The 21,380-nt window shown below is 35.2% G+C and overlaps 2 protein-coding genes across 5 annotated transcripts in view; both read left to right on the top strand.

Moving 5' to 3' along the window:
* Positions 1-1,830: 1,830 nt before the first annotated feature.
* On the top strand, positions 1,831-12,016 carry LOC123504940. 3 transcript variants are annotated; one of them, XM_045255896.1, is made up of 6 exons: positions 1,831-1,985; positions 2,203-2,301; positions 4,289-4,588; positions 4,926-5,055; positions 5,613-5,720; positions 11,334-12,016. In XM_045255896.1, exons 3-6 carry the CDS (start codon positions 4,291-4,293, stop codon positions 11,503-11,505), a joined length of 708 nt encoding a protein of 235 aa, XP_045111831.1. In that variant the 5' UTR covers positions 1,831-1,985; positions 2,203-2,301; positions 4,289-4,290; the 3' UTR covers positions 11,506-12,016. The 3 variants fall into 3 exon arrangements, with proteins under 3 accessions (XP_045111831.1, XP_045111830.1, XP_045111832.1); XM_045255895.1 differs by having other exon boundaries at positions 4,226-4,588; XM_045255897.1 differs by having other exon boundaries at positions 1,832-1,985; positions 4,373-4,588.
* A 1,074-nt stretch (positions 12,017-13,090) lies between these two features.
* Positions 13,091-21,380, top strand: part of LOC123504728 (DAZ-associated protein 2-like) — a 38,644-nt gene continuing 30,354 nt past the window's right edge. For both annotated transcript variants that reach the window (XM_045255480.1, XM_045255479.1), the window contains exons 1-2: positions 13,091-13,249; positions 14,987-15,192. In XM_045255480.1, the coding sequence (XP_045111415.1) occupies positions 13,234-13,249; positions 14,987-15,192 (222 nt within the window). In that variant the 5' untranslated portion in view covers positions 13,091-13,233. The remainder of the gene's footprint in view (positions 13,250-14,986; positions 15,193-21,380) is intronic.

Genomic DNA, 21,380 nt, shown 5'->3' with positions numbered 1-21,380 from the left:
ACAACTTTCTTTAGCCTCCTTTCCTCGCTTAAACATGTAAATTACAGCTAAACAGGTGCAGAAACCAAGCCAAGATGTCAGAACGCGTCCATCAAGCATCACTCAGGGTGTCATCAGCGTTGCATCACCAGGACGAGGTAAGTGCCTGTGAGTGCCACCGGTGTGTGAAGCGTCTCCTCCGAGGTATGGACGTGCGCTGCTTCCCACAGTATCTTGCCTTCCCCTCTCAGCAACCTTCACCTCCAGCTATTTTTTCCAACACTTCTTCAGACAATGCAGGATTCAGAAAGGTAAGTTAATCACTCCTATACTCTTACAAAAAAAAAAAAAAAAAAAAATCATAATCTGTAATCCATATTCCATTAAATTTTGATTTAATGTAGCATAATTCATGTTTCTGTGTTGACCGCACTGCTAGGATCGTCTTTTATACCTACAAGCAACGTACAGACGAAGATAAATCATTTGTTAGTGAGCGCGTCCACAAACGTAAGAACGAAGCCTCCCGAGGCTGAATTAAAGCGAACACTCCCTTCTCAAGAGACTCGTGCTTCACTAAATCTCAGCTTATGCAGTGTGAATGCACGTATAATTGTTCGTTGATGATGTACTGTACCTTACAAACAAGCCACTACATGCTCTAAAAGAAAGGCTTTGAAACGGTGTCATGCTTTTCCCCGTAAAACAGAACACACCGTTTCTTCTATCCGAGTGAGTACTGACAAACAAGTGTGACGAAAACATAAAATGAAAAGCAGGAAAAAATATATATGTAAAGTAATAAGCAGGAGAAAAACACTCATCCCATTTCGATTTCTTACAACAGACTGTAGTGGAGGACGCTAATGACCCTTTAAAGATTTACTAAGCATTCTATACTAATAATAGGAAAAACGTCTATGAGGATCTGACTAACATTTCTGCCGCATTTTGAACACAATCGTCTTGAGAGAGGAAATCGTTTAAGAACACTGACTTAAACTTTAATACATGTAATTTGATTTCGCCTCCAGGAAACATAACATGCACGTGTTCTTTGTAAAGTACGAATATGTATATAGCTACTACATTAAGAATTTTGTGGCCTTGGTACAAAAGCGGCTGCAGTGAAGCAGTGGCGAGGCAGAGGCGCGACACCAGCCAGCCATCAGGAGTAAAGCACAGTATTGAAATGAGAATTCACACTGGTTGTAATTATGAAATGGAAATGGTTCCGTCTCTCTCTCTCTCTCTCTCTCTCTCACACACACACACACACACACACACACACACACACACACTCTCTCTCTCTCTCTCTCTCTCTCTCATTGTTAAAAATTTCTTACACCTAACGGTAATAAGTACGATAAGGCTAAAGATAAGTACTATGACATGAATTAAGATACGGAATAGAATGACAAAGGAAAATATTAAAAGCGAAAAAAAAAATCGAGGAAAGAAAATCCATAAGAAAAATAAATGAAACTAACATAAATAGTTTCGAAGGCAAATTGTAGGTGACTAAAGGAAAGAAATACCGCCACCTGAAGAATTACAGTATATATCCAGGAACACGTCCACATGGTACAGTTATGTATATTAGCCGAATAACAATGAAAAAAAAAATAAATAAATAAAACACGAAAAATCGAAAGAAAAAAAATACCAAACATATTTTTCTAAAGACAAATTGTAGAGGACCAAAAATCACGGTTATCACAAAAATTACATAGGTCAGGTACACGTATATTACGGTCATATGACAGTCACACCACACGAAGGCAACGCATCCTATCCTTCCCATCCCTGCTCAGCCACAAACCGCACACTGCCACCCGTCTCGCTTGTCGCCACCACCGCAGCGCACATCCCAATCACTGCTGGAGTCCGGCGTGACACACAAAGGAACTAGACTAACGCTGTGTGACGCAGACCTACTTCTCTTGACGTAGGCGTGGCTTGAAGCGAGATTGAGGCATACTGGGCGGAGTTTAAAATGTTTTTGAGTATGTACAAGCATCTTAAAAGGCTAAAGCACTCACAAATACTTTGAAACATGTAATAACTCAATGTAATTACTAAGCATATTATCTTTATTTTGGTAATTCGTGTTGTGTGTGGATTAGTTTCCAGAGAAGCACTTCATCTAAATGTATGACTGCGCATGCGTCGGGATTGTTATGAACATGATAACTCCCTCACACCAGACAGTCGTTGTTACAGGACTTCAATGTGAGGGAGTCCTGGCAGTGCTCTCCTGAACCTGACGAGTGGTGTCTGAGCTTTCACGTGACTGTGGCGGTAAAAGGAGCGGCGAGTCAGGTGAGGTGTGATAAGTGAAGCGATAAGCTTATTATAATCACGCGTTCATAAACTGATAAGAAATCTAAGGAATGTTCTCTGATTTGCGATGCTTAGGGTTAACTTATGTATATGTCACTTTTTCCAACAACTACGAGATGATAGTGAGACAATTATATCACGTGTTCATATTGAGATAAGGTGCTACATTCCCATGAAATTTAATTAATGTTCTATGATTTACCATAGTAGCTCCAACTAGTGTGTTAAAGAAAAAATTATAAGTGCATATGTATAGATTAAGATACAATATATATATATATATATATATATATATATATATATATATATATATATATATATATATATATATATATATATATATATATATATATATATATATATATATATATATATATATATATATATATATATATATATATATATATATATATATATATATATATATAGATCTTGTATCTTAATGTACACATATGCACTTATATTTTTTTTTTTTCTTTAACATCCATTAGTTGCTGAAATAAAAGTGGTAAATACATTCACAAGTTAACATTAAGCATCTTAAATCGTAAAACATTCCTCAGATTTCGTACAAGTTTACAGGCGCGTGATTATAACACTTTAATTTTGATATGAACACTTGTGCTTGCTTCATCATCATCCATTGATTACTCTCAAGAAAACAATATATATATATATATATATATATATATATATATATATATATATATATATATATATATATATATATATATATATTGTTTTCTTGAGAGTAATCAATGGATGATGATAAGATATAACAAACTGAAACGTTTGAGAATATAGCTGTTATATATATATATATATATATATATATATATATATATATATATATATATATATATATATATATATATATATATATATATATATATATATATATATACAGCTATATTATCAAACGTTTCAGTTTGTTATATCTTATCATCTCGCAGCAGGTTCTCGTGAAAGTCTAAAGGATTTTCAAGGCTGTTTTTCTGATTCTAACGGTAGCTTAACCAAAATTCTGCATCGGCACTGGGTAAAATACTTATGAAAATCCTGTAAATTATCAATGGTGTTTGAACATTACCCTCATAAGACTCACAAAGCGTTTTAGGATGGAGAACTGCGGTCAATTTAATCTTTTAAGAAATAAAGACATTTTGTTGCACAAATTTAAGGACAATAATATAATAACCAAAGAATGATAACGAATGACTTGCATGAGATCTACATTCGTTCATATCTTATCAGAACATGACGTTTAAACTTGATTCGCGTCTCTTACAACTTTGAAAATAACATATCAAACACGCTTTATTGTTTGTTTATCGCTGACAGGCTAAGTTATCACTAGACGCTGAGCACTAACACTTAGCATATGAAAACACCGCTGATTCTACTAAGTATATCACCATAGAATGTTCGCGATGATGATGATGATGATGGTGTGTGTGTGTGTGTGTGTGTGTGTGTGTGTGTGTGTGTGTGTGTTTCATGTCATGCCTATATTGTAATTCAGATTAGTTAACCCATGCTGTCCCGATCAAAAATTATAAAATCTTGATCTACTCGCTAATCTTTTATCAACCCCAAGAAACACCTCTGAGACAAAGAAAATTATCTGTTACCGTGACACATTTCCTTACATAATACGAAAGTCAAATTACCAATTTATTACGCGTCAACAAATCAACCTCTGGACGGCCCAGGCTTGGCAACTATAGAATCGTTCCTTGAACAAAGTAGAGTAGATGTTAAAACACTAGTATGTCACTCACTACATGTCAACAAAGCAGCCTGAGCTGAGTAGCTAGAAACACCACTGGAACAAAGTAAAATAACAGTAACGTTAGCCCATCTTTTACACGCCTATAGTTCTGATGCCATATTACCGCTTTAGCTCCCCCTGACAAAGCAACCTGCGTAGGACTGCAGGCTGAGTAACATCTTACTGCTGCCACAGGGATGGAGCTGTCACGCTTGGCTGTAATGGTTTTGGTCACGAACATGTCACCAGCCCTCGCATCGTCTGTCACATCTCTCCTAGGGTCCAGCTTCGGTGTTGAATTTATGAGGCAAAACAGAGACTGGAACGCTGATCCTCACGAGAAATTTATTGGATACGGAAGTAACAGCAGTACCAGCAGCAGCAGTAACGGGATGGAACTCGGTGTTAGGCGTCAACTGATCGACTTCCCTGACGATGCTATTATGGGATTCTATTTCAAGTTGGTGGTCCCTTACTGGAGCCTCCCTAAAGTTTGTAAGTATTCGTTATACATAAAGATTCTAACTGAATGTTGATGTTCTTCGTTTGCATATCAACCTAAACAAAAGAGTTCGCCACAACATACACCCCTTTATTTTCTATGTATTAAATATTTACTGTACATAATTCATTATGATGTTTCATTATCTTTCATCACCTTGTTCTTTATACCTCAGTATATACTAGATCATTTATGACCAATAGTTTTAAGCCATGTTGTTAGATCCACCCACAGATACAGTACTGATGACATTCTTGCGGGAAGGAAGTGGAGTGAGGCAAGTACGGGAGTGTACATGATTATTTCCTTGCGTCTGTCTCTCCCCATCAGCCACCAAAGGGGATTACCGAGTGGAGATTACATACGAGCTTCCAAATTCCCTCGGAAGACGCCGCAAGAAACGTACTCTAGACATCGAACGGTCTTCGATCTACGCCCTCGTACAGGATCTCTTTTCCAAGTAGGAATGCATCATTATATATTTTTGTGAACAATAGAAAATAAGGAAAGGTGCAGGAGACTATAAGGCCTATATGGGAGTTTCTTTGTGAAACATACCTAACTGTTTCCCCCTATCATCCTCATCTGTGCATCCCTATATCTTCTTTTAAAGCTCTTAATGACACAATACTGACAACATGATTACTGAATCGATTTTGTTCATTTATGACCATTTGAAAACAATTCTTTTCTCTTTTGTTAAAAATCTAACTTTATCAACATGTATTTTTTGTTCTATCCTGATTGCTGACTCTGAAAATTATGTTCACGTCACGTTTATCATATCCTCTGTACTATATACTTAAAGATCTCTATCAGATCTCTTTTCAGCCTATATTTCCAAGCTTAAGAAATGTAAGTTAAAAGATCCGGTCTCCTTTCGTAATGAATAGTCCTCATTCCTTGTATGTTTCCAATTCGAATAAATCTAGGTACATCTCACTATCACTGTGTTTTGAGTTTACCTATACAATTTTCTTTATTTGCTGATGTTATTCTCTGGATTTTTTGTTACAGAGCCGGGATGGACGGGGTCTCCTGCGTGCTGCGTGCAGTATGCGAGGTGGGCGCGGCTCCTCTGGACGAGTATGGCCTGCTGGGAGAACTCATAACACTCGTCTTCGCGTACGTTTGTCACCTTTTGTTATTTCATTTTTAACATATTCTAAAATAAAAAACACGTAATACTTCTCATTGCAATTGTGGGAGGGTGGCTGTGTAAATAAACCATAAAGCAAATAGGACAGCTTTCTTTTGAAATATATATATATATATATATATATATATATATATATATATATATATATATATATATATATATATATATATATATATATATATATATATATATATATATATATATATATATATATATATATATATATATATATATATATATATATATATATATATATATATATATATATATATATATATATATATATATATATATATATATATATATATATATATATATATATATATATATATATATATAGAAAGGAAAGGGGGGGATAGCACAAAACCCTGAGGAACACCACTATTAATCGATTTAGGAGAACAATGGCCGTCCACCACGGCTGCAATAGAACGGTCAGAAAGGAAACGAGATAAAGTTGCAGAGAGAAGGATAGAAACCGTAGGAGAGCAGTCTGAAAATCAAAGCTTTGTGATAGACTCTATAAAAAAGGATTAGGTATTTTTATTGTAAAGTATGATATGAATTATATATATATATATATATATATATATATATATATATATATATATATATATATATATATATATATATATATATATATATATATATATATATACGAAAAAGAAAGTTATCACGTTTATTTCACCTGAACTGATATATATATATATATATATATATATATATATATATATATATATATATATATATATATATATATATATATATATATATATATATATATATACGAAAAGAAAGTTATCACGTTTATTTCACCTGAACTGATATATATATATATATATATATATATATATATATATATATATATATATATATATATATATATATATATATATATATATATATATATATATATATATATATATATATATATATATATATATATATATATATATATATATATATATATATATATGAATAATAGAAAGGGAGTGGGTGATAGGACAGAACCCTGAGGAACACCACTATTAGTCGATTTAGGAGAAGAACAATGACCGTCTACCACGGCTGAAATAGAACGGTCAGAAAGGAAACGAGATAAAGTTGCAGAGAGAAGGATAGAAACCGTAGGAGGGCAGTTTGGAAATCAAAGCTTTGTGCCAGACTCTATAAAAAGTTTTTGATATGTCTAACGTGATAGCAAAAGTTTGACCGAAATCTCTAAAAGAGGATGACCAAGACTCAGAATAAAATCACTAGTAGAGCAACCTTCACGGAAGCCATACTGACGATCAGATAGAAGGTTGTGAAGTGATAGAATTTTCATATTGAGGATAGATTAACAAACTTTAGATAAGCATGAAATTAATGCTATAGGACGGTAGTTTGAGGGATTAGAACGGTCACCCTTTTTAGGAACGGGCTGAATGTAGGCAAACTTTCAGCAAGAAGGAAAGGTAGAAATCGATAGGCATAGTTGAGTTTGGCCAGGCAAGGTGCAAGCACGGAAGCACAGTTTTTGAGAACAATAGGAGGGACCCCATCAGATCCATAAGCCCACCGAGGGTTTAGGCCAGAGAGGGCATGGAAAACATCATTACGAAGAATTTTGATTGAAGACATGAAATAGTCAGAGGGAGAAAGAGAGGGACGGACAAGCAGAGAATCATCCAAGGTGGAGTTTGTAGCAAAGTTTTGAGAGAAGAGTTCAGCTTTAGAGACAGATGAGATGGCAGCTGTGCCATCAGGATGAAATAAATGATGGAGAGATGAAGAAGTAAAGTTATTGAGGATGTTTTTCGTCAGACGCCAGAAGTCACAAGGGGAGTTTTAGTTTAAAAGATTTTGATATTTTCTATTTATGAAGGAGTGTATGGCAAGTTGAAGAACAGACTTGCCATGATTTCGGGCAGAAATATAAAGTGCATGAAATTCATGAGATGGAAGGCCAAGTACCTTTTGCGGGCAACCTCTCTATGCTGTTAAACCAAGGTAGAAGGTTTAGGTTGAGGAAAAGAATGAAAAATGTACGCCTCCATGCCAGACACTATCACCTCCATTTTGCGTTCAGCACACAGAGATGGGTCTCTGACACGGAAACAGTATCATTCCAGGGAAAATCAGCATAATACCTCCTCAGATCCCCCCTTCTGGCAGAGGCAAAGCGCAAGAGGCACCTCCGCTTTGGGGGATCCTGAGGAGGGATTGGAGAAATAGGGCAAGATACAGAAATGAGATTGTTATCGGAGGAGCCCAACGGAGAAGATAGGGTAACAGCATAAGCAGAAGGATTAGTGGTGAGGAAATATCAAGAATGTTGGGCATGTCTCCATGACGAGTAGGGTGTTGCACCAGTTGCTCTAGGTGATGAAAGATAGCAAAGTTGAAGGCTAGTTCACCAGGATGGTCAGTTAAGGGAGAAGTAAGCCAAAGCTGGTGGTGAACATTGAGATCTCCAAGGATGGAGATCTCCGCGAAAGGGTAGAGGGACTGAATGTACTCCACTTTGGAAGTTAAATAGTCAAAGAATTTACTATAGTCAAAGGCGTTATGGGAGAGATAGACAGCACAGATCAATTTAGTTAGAGAGTGACTATTGAGTCTAAACAAGATGGTGGAAAACTTGAAAGATTCAAGAGCGTGGGCACGAAAGCAAGTTAAGTTGTTGCGCACATAGACGCAACATCCAGTTTTGGAGCGAAAATGAGAATAGAAAAAGTAGGAGAGAACAGAGAAGGGGCTACTGTCAGTTATATATATATATATATATATATATATATATATATATATATATATATATATATATATATATATATATATATATATATATATATATATATATATATATATATATATATATATATATATATATATATATATATATATAGATAGATAGATAGATAGATAGATAGATAGATAGATAGATAGATAGATAATTAGATAGATAGATTTTATTTATTTGTATTTTTTTACGTTATGGCCTATAGCACCTGTAGCCATATTTGAAGAGTATATATGAGAAGCGCTGTTAAGCGCCCATTAGTGGCGCAGGCAATTTTATTTATAGTGGTAGCCTACCTATATTAGGGCAAATATCACCACCCAAGCCCATCTTTGGTGTAACCACCTAAAACCTGGGTATCATGATGACATGTAAGTAATTTTAAACCACTCGGCAAATGGCATAGCTTCAAAGCGGTATGTGGTGGGATTCTAATCTACGCGTGGACGTCTGCCCGATCCCACGCTGTGCACCTTTCCCACTACGCCACCGCCTCCCTAAATATATAGATAGATAGTTAGATAAATAAATATAGATAGATAGATAGATACATACATACATACATACATACATACATATAAACATACATACTCGTACATACATACATACATACATACATACATACATAAATATACACACGTAAATACATACATACATACATACATACAGAGAGAGAGAGAGAGAGAGAGAGAGAGAGAGAGAGAGAGAGAGAGAGAGAGAGAGAGAGAGAGAGAGAGAGAGAGAGAGAAACCCAAACAATAGTAGATAAAAAAGTGAGGGATTCTGAAAATTCATTTGCGAGTTGTTTAGTGTACTGTATTCGTACCATATGGTGCACCAATTAATGTTCCAAATTATGTGGTCTACTTGAGCGTGATCACAGGTAATATGGGTGTATTGCGCTGAATTGCACCAGAACCGATAAAAGGAAAACTTGATAAACGGACGAGCAGTGGAAGAGAAAGAGAAATGATTCAGGGAATAATTTTCAACATACTTAAATATCCAAACTAAAAATAGTATCAACTGACTTCTCAGAAGAAAAACAAAATGGAGTTGATTCCTGGAATGACTCATAATGTGTCGAGAACATCATGTTACGCAGCACAGTCACTGATACTCAAACACTTTCTGCATCATAAGCAGATCTTACTTTAGTTACTAAGATTCCTTTGAGTTTAAACGTATGTTCATTACCTTTATATGAGCTTAGCAAGTATTATTAACTGTCAGTGAAAAATGAAAATAAAAAAAAACACGTGAAAACCTCACTTATGTGAGTAGTACCCTTTGTATTGGCGATTGGGGCAGAAAGTCCCGCTCCCTTGCGATGTTCACCGATGCGTACCTGAGTGATCTGAATTTGTAGTATCATCTCGAAGACTTTCGAAGGAACCGATGTATCAAACATAACTTAATTGCGAGATTCAAGGGTAGTTATTGCATTTATTAATCATCATGTGACTAAATAGGCACTGAATATATAAATCTACCCATAAATAAACATGTAATTTCAATAATCTGATCAAATTTTATATACTGTATGAGGGAGTGCTTTTCTTTTTCATTCGCACGGAGGTCCATTTACGTAATACATTTGTCTCATGGTTGAAAGCAATGATATCAGTGACAGTTTAGTTTATCTAGACTCTTGTTTATCTGTTACGTATCATGAAATATCCTGTTCTCTGGCTTAACTGCCATTATTAATATTGTTACAATTAACATCAAAATTATTTTTTTCTTTTTACCTTCCAAATAATTTTCCATCACTTTTTGTAGGTCTACGTAGCCTGTGTAGGTCTTGTGTTCATGTATCAAATGACTCAAAGATCTGTTTGAGAAGATATTGCATGTTTTTATTTTTATTTTTTTTTTTTTTTTTTTTTTATTTATACGTACCATGTGGGCTTTTAACGGGAATTTCTGGGCTAAAGTGGATACTTTTTGGAGTAACTCCTATCTCAAATCCCAACCGCTAGGAAACCGTTGCTCCGAGTGAGGAAGCCCAACCTACACTCACACCGTGCACAGGATTCGAACCCGTGCGCTTGGAGATCCCTCAGACCCCAAAGCACGCATGGTTCCACTGTACCACGGCGGCTCTTGCTATCTGAAATTTTTTACTTACCCTTACTAGTATTCTTTCCAAATGTACACATAAAGACTGCATTGAACGCTGCAGGTTGTGTAAATGTATACCAGACTGGTGAGATGGAGAAATGTCAATTCTAAGAATGTCTCAGTCACATGTGCCTTACATCCTGTGACTGAGCTCTTTCTTATCAGCCTTCTTCAGCTTTGTCTTACACGAAACTACGTAGAACGTTTTATTCACATTTTTCTTTATTTTATCACTTTTCCTCTCGACTACTACTCTGCTTATCACACCTCTCATGTTGACTATTTATATTGAATATGCAGGAAAAACAGAATGTACAATATAAGATCACTTATTTCTATAATTTTCATCTATCTTTTATTACTAGACTAATGAATATTAATGATTTCGCCATGCCTTGTAACAAAATGAAGATATTAGATGTTAAAATGTGTGACCACAAACCTCCGTGGCTAGAGCCTATTCTCAGGTCAGTTATGGAGGTGGGATTGCATTTGTAAGGATTCTCACTTCTGTTGTTTTTAGTTGCTTGGCATCAGTACTATGTATGGACAAACATACGTACTATATTTGAATATGTCTCTTATAGTGCGGTATAGTTAGGTTTTCCAGCGTATATTGTAAGTTGTCACTATTTTTCGTTTCCACTTTTCTGTAACAATTTTTCCTCTATAGGCCGGGATTCAGGCCGAGCGAGGAGCACCAGGACCACATACAGGCCGAGCAGTATGGCCGGAGCTATGGAAGCTGCTGGTCAGCATATCCAGATTGCCCGATCTCCATGCGAGAACAACTTTATGCCTTCTTTATGAACAACGCCAACATTGCAGAGAACAATTCGTCTTAGTATTGTCGCGAAGACAGCGAGATGAGACAGTACTTTAAAAAGTCAATCGATTATCGATTATTTTAAAGTTTGACCAAGAGAAACTTGCCGTCGGTTCGGTTCGCTTGACAGGCATTTAAAGCTACTGATATTCATTAGCATTCTCCTTTCCAGCTCCTACAGACATCTACAAATATAACACTTGAGGTTTGTCGCAAATTTATCTCAGTTCATCCGTGGGAGGGAACCAAGAAGCCTTGGATAAGACTGCGTCATAACGATAACACTGATGCGTCACAAGCTTTCCGTAATAAAAAAAAAATATATATATATATCATGTGTGTGTGTGTGTGTGTGTGTGTGTGTGTGTGTGTGTGTGTGTGTGTGTGTGTGTCATATTTTGAATTATTTGTTCAATATATTTTCATGAAATAAAACATATAAGTGCCAGTACCTGTAGAAATAGTACCAAAAGAATAAAAACTAAATTTCCTCTCCCTGAACTTGTGATGAATAAAGATAACTGCTGTTATCAATGGTTGTTATATTCCACATACAGTGTGTCATGCTTACCTACATGACGGACTTTATCATATCTATCAAAAAAGAAGAAGAAAAAAAAAAAAACAAGGCCGATGAATACAGCTTTCTAGAATTACTCTATTTGAGGTGCTACAAGGATGGAAAAACAAAATTTCTTTTTACCGAAGGATGCCTTGTAATAACGCAGAATTGTCATTTTCTGTGTCGAATTTCCCCTCCAAACACGATCGTCTGGAGGTAGACCGTCAGCCGTTTTGTTATTGGGCCACAGTTTCATTCTACCTATAGACAATCTGTTGTCTTCCTGGATGGCTATAAAATGTAGTTCTCCTGAGTGAAAATAAACTATAAAATTGATTTTATTCTTTGAAAAGAGGTAATGAACGTAGATATATGCCTTGACAACGAACGGCAATAGGAAAAAAACTACCTATATGAATTCATTAATCCACCCAAAAATACTTACAGTAAAAGTAAAATCTAATAGATAAATTCATAAACACATATTCAGTCTAACATAAGGCTATTTATCCCTAAGTAAGATATTTTCTCCTTGCTGAATCCACTGAACCAAAGGAAGGATGCATATTTATCTACTATAGGTACTTACGTTTCTAGTACAATACTAATCAATAATCTAAAGAAAAATAAAATCTCCATGAAATATTGCCGAAATTAATTGATTTCGGTATGTGGATAACAGATAAAGTAGTTCCTAAATAAATTATTAAATAAAAGAAAAACGTAGCTATATCAGAATTATCAGCTACCTAAGTACCTAATAGTCTTAACTTACAGGTAGAAACTTTAATTTTTAGCAGTGCCTGATAAAACAGAAATGTAATAAAAAGAAAAAAAATTCATTACTGAGAATAAGCCAGAGAGCGAGATAAAAATGTTCTGTGAAAACATAATATTTCAGTCAACCAATGGCTGACGGTCTCCCCTTAGAAAATACAGCCTTAACAGGGCATTTATAAACCATATCTGTCTTTCATTCTAAAATTTTGAGTCAGGATCTATATGTTATCAGTGTAAAATTGTTGTGGGTGAAAGCGGGGATAATTTAGCGGCGCGGCATCCATTGGCTGACGGTCGTGCGGCAGCGGGTGGCAGCGGCGGCCCTCCATCGCACCACTGAGCTGAGCGGACTGACGGCAACACTGCTGACGCCCTGTCGACCTGTTCCACCATATATTATACAAAATGTCCGAAAAGAGAGGTGAGTAGATCATTTCAGACATCCACTAACACATACATAATAACGTGGGGTGCCTGGAATAACAGTAGTTATGGCTTAAAACAAGATAATTGATCTGTGGTTGTAAAGTTTTATCAGAGGATTGTTTTCCCAGAGCTGGTGGTTGGGTTATTTGTGCGTTTCTTTGTTACTTGTAACACTCCTATGGTGAGTTTTTTTCTATTAATATAAGTAAACTGGAGTCCATAATGGCAGAAGATGGTGGTATAATAGGAAAGGTTACAAAAGGGGTAAAGGTAACATCATCTGATAGATGACCAAGGTTATCTTAACAATGGAGGTGGTGGACTACAGTTACCTTTCCCCACCAAACCCTTCCTGTACTTCGTATGCTTCCAAAACATGTTAGCTTTCCTCAGAGACTTTAAAATTTTAAACCTAAAGACAAAGAGAATGGTGCAGGAAAATGGTTACCTCTCATGTACTCTCCCTCTTCATTGTGGGTAATGTGGTTATATATCTGCCTTTCCTTTGTGTTCAGCTCATAATGGTCACTATTGAAGAACTAGATTTTAGAAAGCAAAAACCCAGAAAATTGAGTAATCTCTAACTTAGTTTCCTTGTTCATGGTCAGCAAGCATTGGAGAATCTGCCATCTTGCTGTCTTCCTGCTTAGTTTTGTAATACTCTGAGCATTGAAGGATTAGATTTTTCAGTGAATCCAAGAGGAAATAAGATCACTGAGGCAGATGATGCAATAGTATCCTTACTCACACTTCAAAGTTTACCTAATGGAGTCCAAGGTAAGAAATGCACAATTTGTTCATATTTTAGTAGTTTAAAATCAAAGTGACCTAGGGAAGTGTAAAAAATGCCTTGCTTTGCCCTGAGCTGTTTTCCTTCCATGGGCAGCAAGACATTATTATGGTGGTTGAGGGAACAGTGACTGGCTTGGAAAGCTGTTCTCATTCCCTGGCTTCACAGAATAGTGTGCCTATCCAGGCATTGGGACATCATAACTTGACCAGCCGTTGATTTCAGCTGTCTGGACTTGCTGTAATCACAGTCATCACAATAAGTTTTACATTTGTGCTCTTGTGAAGTGGTTAGTTTCTTTTTGGATTGCTTTGTCATGACCACCCCATTAGAGATGTATGGTTATATTGATTGATAGAGTAAGGTGAATCAAGGGCACACTGCTGTTTGTGTTTTTTGTGGTAAAGCAAGGGGTGGAGAGAGTAGATAATACATCAGGTGATAAATCAGCCATCTCTCACTCATTAGTTTACCTTTACCAGAGGGCCAATGAATAATTTTTTCCTATGATTAATATTGGAATGAAGCAAGTAATGTGTTGAAAATGTAAGATAAATTCTAATGACTTTATAAAGGATTTTAAGCTGGGGATCGGAAATACTGTCTTTTTTTACACTGGATAACTGATTCACCTATTTCCACTGATGGCATTATCTGAGGCACACATTTCTTACTTTGCTTGAATGGATGGATGGGTTACTCCATTCTTTTCTTTTTAATTAAACCTCAGAGAGAGAGAGAGAGAGAGAGAGAGAGCAGCAGCAGCATCAGCATCAGCATCATTCTACATTAGCAGATTTACCATGATGCAACATATCTTCATGTCAATAGTTATTCATTGTTCTTAATCACTTCCTAATAGAATTAACATTTCCAGTGTATTTGATATTTAAGTGTGATATTACAAGTGTGCTGTTGTAACTTGTATACATGCCATTGCAGAACCTCCCCCAACATCTGCCTATGGCATGACGGCGCCGGGTCTCAGCTACCCCCAGATGGTGCCGCAGGGAGCACCGCCATCTTATGCTGAGAGCCTGAGTCACCCAGTGGTTGCAGGTCACCCAGGCATGCCTCCACAGTTTCCCTCACCCTACATGACACCAAGTGCTGCTGCTGCCTCTGCTGCACATTTGCAAAATTATAAGGTATGTGATATAAATTTTTATAGAGATAGATGTTCTTATGTGTGATATTTGTATTTCACCACAAGGCAAGTATATTTATTGAAAGACTTGTGCTAAGATAAATAGCATGTGCCATTATGTAACATACTGTGTATTTTAGAGCTTAAACATAATGAATTTTATGTATAAAGTACAACAATTGCTCAGAGATAGGTTAGATTCTGTTGATTCTGTTTTGTTCATTATAAGGGTAATCAGAGACTTAAAACTGCATAATTGCCTCAGATGTAGTTCTTGATAGGGATACCTAGTACTTCAAACAGCAGTAAATTTAGTAGTATACTCACAGATTGTTTCAACGTATCCTCTCTGGGCTAATATGTGTTTTGTCAATGCATATTAGTAACTAATTACTAACGGGAATGCAGAACAATGTAGGTAGCATATAGGCAGGTGTTAGCATTTACTTTTTCATTATAACTGACTTTTCTCATGCAGTTAAAATCTATTTGCCTAATATAAGAGAAAGGAATAATACAAAATTTTCAGCACTCCTTCAGTTGTGCTGTTTAGTTCACCACTGCACAAATATGTAATTTATACATTTCCATCATAGAAATTTGTTGAAAACTTGTTGGATATTAGAGTACAAGTCAGAAAATAGTAATACCACAAGTTACAAAAAATATTAATACATATTAAGATTTCATAGATTTTATAGCAGAGGCAGCTGTGTAGTCTCGAATGAATTTACCCGCTCAGGCCTGATAGCTAGCAGTGGATTACATTGTTAGGATCAAGAAATATGATTAATTGATTCTTTGCTACTATTATACACAAATTTTCGTTATTTACTGCTCTAATAATATAAGCAGCTGCTGTCAACTTGTGATGATAGATGTAATATTATATAAAAAAAACATTTAATTATATACATATACAAAAAAAGGAAATCAGCTGTCAAGTATTAATGAGTAAAAGTCATGAAGTATGTGATTGTAAGAAAAAGTGAGTATCTGTAAAGGTGTTACCTGTCTTCTTTGATATTGTTTTAAGCTTTGTTAGATTTTCAGTTCTCATTTTTTCGTCTGGCACCATGCATGTGCAGGAAAGGGCATGATTGTGGAAACAATTAGTTTTATATCAAAATATGAATCTGGTCCATGATAATTGAAATTGGAAAAAAGAAAAGTTAAACTGGAAGTTTGAATTCTTTGATATTTTCATCTTTAATGATAAAGATGGTTTTGCATCACTAGGTAACGATTTGTGTGTAGGTATCAGCTCGTGCTGTGAATGATTTTTGTTGGTATATGTTGTAAATTGCTTTTCTCTTTCTTAGATTTTTTTTGTTTTTCATGATATGAGGATATTTACATACCTGGTATGATATTTAGACACTTATGGGAGATGAATATCAATATAAATTAAGAGCTTTACCACTAGATAAAAAATATTTCAAATGGCTCTATAGTAAAAGAACATTTCAAATGGTTTTATAATAGACTGTTGTTATATTGGAGTGACAAGTAGCACATGGTTGACAAAGCAAAAACTGAATGTGAACAGTTGTTTGATGGGAGAGGATAGGAAAGTGTTGTATAGGACCTTCTCAATAGGAGAGGACTCAAACTGGCGAGTTTTCAGTGTTCGCTGGATGATTTGATTCATCTTGTGGTACAGAGTAGTTGTCTCAAAACACTATATTACGATGTATCTTTTTTTGATTTACCATGCCTTTACTCCTTTCAGTATTTTTTGTTGATATTTTACCATGGTATTAATTTATAGTTACTTGAGTTTATATGACTAACATCATTATATAGAGCAAAATATAGTTGCCTAGTGTACCAAGCTTTTACATATTTTAGAGACTTTAATACAACACAAAACCTTAACACACATTTCACCTCACCTCTGCAGAGATTAATGCTTCACAAGGAAAGTGTAGAGCAATTTTTGTTCAAATTTCTTTTATGAGAAAGAAAAAAAAAAAATGTGGCTGAAACCCAAATAGCCCGAGAGTGCTGCAGTGCTTTCATCAGCGTGTCCCTAAGCTTTGTCTTGCCATACCCTGGACATGGTATGCCTTTAGACTACAAATATTTCATCAGGATGGCCACTGTCCATTAGCTAGGTCTCTGTTAGGTCTCTGTAACGTTCTGATTTCTAAGTTATGAAAATAAACTCATTGACAGGGCTTCATATGTTCATGATTTCTTGTAGTCTACTTCCTAGCCTAGAAAGAAAGTACCATTCTAACTGAGTTATCAATTGAGTAACAAAGTAATTTTTGTCCCACGGATAGAGATGGTATTAAAAAAAATGCATTGTTATAACTTGATTTTACTATTAAGGCGTTTATGCCATAGCTATGTGTTTAAAAATACTTAAGCTATATTAGTATATCAGTATGTGATAGTAGAATATCCAAAAATATAAGATATGCAGTTGACCACCTTTTCTGTGAAATATTATATCTGGTGAATCTGGGAACCAGAATGGGAGTTTGGGTCCTCTCCTATTACCAGATTCTTCATATTCTCTTAACTATCTATTTACATTACAAAAAACAAGCAAATGAAACTTTAAAGAGTTATTGAGAATTCTACAATGAGCATAGTGCATCCATGTTATATATTATAGCATACACATAAGTAATTGATTAAGTATTAATAGTAATACAGTTGGCAAGTAACATAGAAACTTGCTTTGAAAGCTGGTGTCAGATTCAAGTTCTGTCTGCATCTGGTATTACTATTAATGTGATATTTCATAAGAAAGGCAGGTATATTCTAGACATCATTAAGGAAATCCCAAATCATCTGGCATGTGTCACATTATTAATATGATAAGATACTTGAAAGAAGCACATTTTCTCTCTCTCTCTCTCTCTCTCTCTCTCTCTCTCTCGTGCGTATGTGCCTGCCCATCAACTTTGCAACAAGGATAATGAAGCCCATCATTATAGCAATTAATAGAAGAGATAGAGAAGTTTAGTGGATTTAGGCACAGCTAATGGAAATTTGAATCTTACATGAAACAATAGCACAGTTTGAGCCACTCTTATGTTAAATTTCTGATGTTATGACATATTCTATTGTGCAACTTGAGACTGGGATTAATCTTGATGTTTAACTTTTACTGTAATTATTATTTCTCAAAATATATTCCAAATTTTCACAAAATCAAAATTGGTTTTTGTCAGTTTTGACAATCTGGAATGCATGTATGACATTCAGACATTTTACTTACACTGCTGTGAATGGTATGTTAGAACTTTACATGCTTTTGGAATCTCTACACCTAACAGTTTCATCATATAGATTGGTTTCAAATTATATAAGTTCTTTAGCTATTCTCTTGGTTGTCATTCACATAAGGCGTTTTCAGTAGTGTCACTGCAAGGCCAAATATGTGAGTTTATGCTGAGAACACTGTTGGTACTGCCAGATGACCGTGTCATCGTGATCTCAATCCCTGGGAGAAGTCATTGTACACATCAATCGCCTGAGCTAGCACTGTCGTCAAGATATAAACGCAACAGCATAGTGGAAGAGTTTGGAGATTTATTCTTAATGGGGAGTATTACAGGCACTAGTGCTTCATCATTTGTATATACCAAGGGCTGAATGACCCATTACTCCTCAAAAACAGTGGATCTTCAATCCTTGGAAGATGAACAGTGATTTGATCTACGTGGGCTTGTTTTGAAGGTGTTCCATTGTAGATGTATGGCTGTGGTTTTCTGATGTCTATGTAATTGAATTACATCAATACTAAGGATTCATTACTTTATGATATATTGATTTGCTGCAATATTATCATTTTATTCACTTAATAATAGAAAAGTAACTCCACTATGGTATCAAAGTCACGACCAGAAGCATGGAATTTGGACAACACTCACAACAAGGACAGATGGATGTGACATGTCACTAGCTACCTCCAACTCATTAATTTATTTCATGCTGTGTTTTGATTCCATTTCTCTCCAGTATGCAGCACAATATGTAAATTTAAATCTTTATCTATAATACTCACTTCTTTGGCCTAAAACATCTCTTATTATTCAGTCTTATTTGAAATGTAATTTTTTTATTTTTTATTTTATTTTTTTTTTTATATCTCATTCCCGGCTGGTTGGCTGAAAAGCATTTGGCAAACGAGAAAAAACACTACAAAAAGGTGTTTGTGAGTATTTGCCAAAACTTGACTCTGTTTGACTCCGTTTGTCCCCCAGCTGTGCCTCTACTGAAAACGCCAATACTTAGTGGTTTGATTGCTAAATGATTGTACTTGTATGATTTTCTTTGCCACTTAATTACGCTTGTTATTAATATCGTATTAGTGCATGCAATGCATCCCATCACTATTACAAGTTACATTTTCCGAATTACAATTAGGTAAGATAATTGAGTAAAATGGTAAAATGGTTGTCAACTACTGTTATTGCAGTAGGTTAGTTGAAAACATGGCATGTCTTGTGTCACCAGGTCTTGAGTTTGGAAGTGCTGGCACTGCCAGGACGAGGGCATTTCCCCTCTTATATTTATGAATGTATCATGAACTTATTAATAGTTAACCAGGCAATAAAATATCTCAGATCATTTTGAGATCATTCAATTTCATTTCAATCTCTTATTGCTCTCTCAGATAATTTTCTCCATCTATGAGTATTCATAAGGTTCCACTGTAAGGCATTACACTTATTGGCACCAGACAGGATCCCAAATAGGGAATTGCCCCATAACAGAGAGAGAGAGAGAGAGAGAGAGAGAGAGAGAGAGAGAGAGAGAGAGAGAGAGAGAGAGAGATGGGAAGAGGTTTGATCACATGCTTTAAAGATAAATGGTCTCAGAGAAGACAAAAAGAGAAAATGTGGTGTCAGAAAGAATATGAAATGAGAAGAGTATGGCAGTACTCTTTTAGTTGAGTAATGTCAGGAAAGTCAAGGGTTACCAACATTCACTGGGTCTAATTGATAAGGTGTCTGATTTCTCTAGGTTTATCCTATTTATGTTTCATGATTCCTTGAGGAAGAGTATCTTACTAGGCACTTTTAGTTTGTGAATGTATGTTTACATGTGTATATGAATACATAATTTTATGCAGGGTTATATACTAGGTTTTGTGTGCAGGCTGTAAGTCTTATTGTCATATTGCTTTGATGTGTCTGGATAGTGGCACTAACTTGCATTGCTATACATTGAATATTATTTAGACAAGTTTTCAAGGAGTCCGTGGTAATCATAATCAACATTTACAACATTACTCCAATATTCCTCCCACCATCATGGAATGTATGATGTTTGTGACTTATGGGTTATGAAATCATATATAATTTGCTGAAAATTTTCCTTGGTTTCTTTAGGTTTGTGATTAGTATCAGTTTGGGTGAGGTTGTTTGTCATTGTGTACCTGCTTACCGACTTGAACCTGAGCATTGGTGTCTGAGGCTTAGCATCACCTGGGAAGTTGTGTGTCATGTCACCTAGCAGTTCCAGGCAAGGATTGAGGTGCTAAATTTTTGCTTTGCTTTTGTCCTTGAGAATTAAAATGAAACAGGACCACAGTTGAACTAAATATATATCGATGGCTTTCAATAACAGTAAAGTTAACTTGTCATTTTATTCATTATTAAAAATAAAAAGGATAAAAAAAATTTGAATCTTTGCAGGAAAAAATATTGAAGGCAGAGAGAAATTTGAAAAAATAAAGTTGATATTTGGAAAGGAGAAACAGTATGTCAATATTGTTGCATGCCTATATGAAGTAAGAGCTGATGGTGGAATGCTCTTAATTTGCATGCGGCATAAGAATACTATATGATCCTCAGTTGAAATATTGGATAGGGTATTTCAATTGAACTCTGAAATTTTTCGTACCTTTACTTGTCATTTCATTTATTTAACATTGTTACTCAGATTATATGAAATATTTTATATGTAGATACATGTTTGTTCGATATAATTAGAGCCATATATAATTGACTTTTGTTTTCTTACAAGAAGAATGTACTTTGATGTACAGTCTTCAAATGAATATGAGTTATAGTTTAAAGTAAACTGCAATGTGTTATTCAGTGTGCAGATTAAGTATTGTCAAACAATATAAGTTTGCAATCAGGATGAATAGAAATAACAAGAATTAGTTCAGTTAAGTCTTGAACCTATGCAATTATGGAAGCATGACAAAAATGAGAACTT

This window comes from Portunus trituberculatus, chromosome 17 (assembly GCF_017591435.1).
Source record: "Portunus trituberculatus isolate SZX2019 chromosome 17, ASM1759143v1, whole genome shotgun sequence".
NCBI classification, from domain to species: domain Eukaryota; kingdom Metazoa; phylum Arthropoda; class Malacostraca; order Decapoda; family Portunidae; genus Portunus; species Portunus trituberculatus.
The sequence above is the reverse complement of the archived record's forward strand: the minus strand, read 5'-3'. Positions and strand labels throughout refer to the sequence as shown.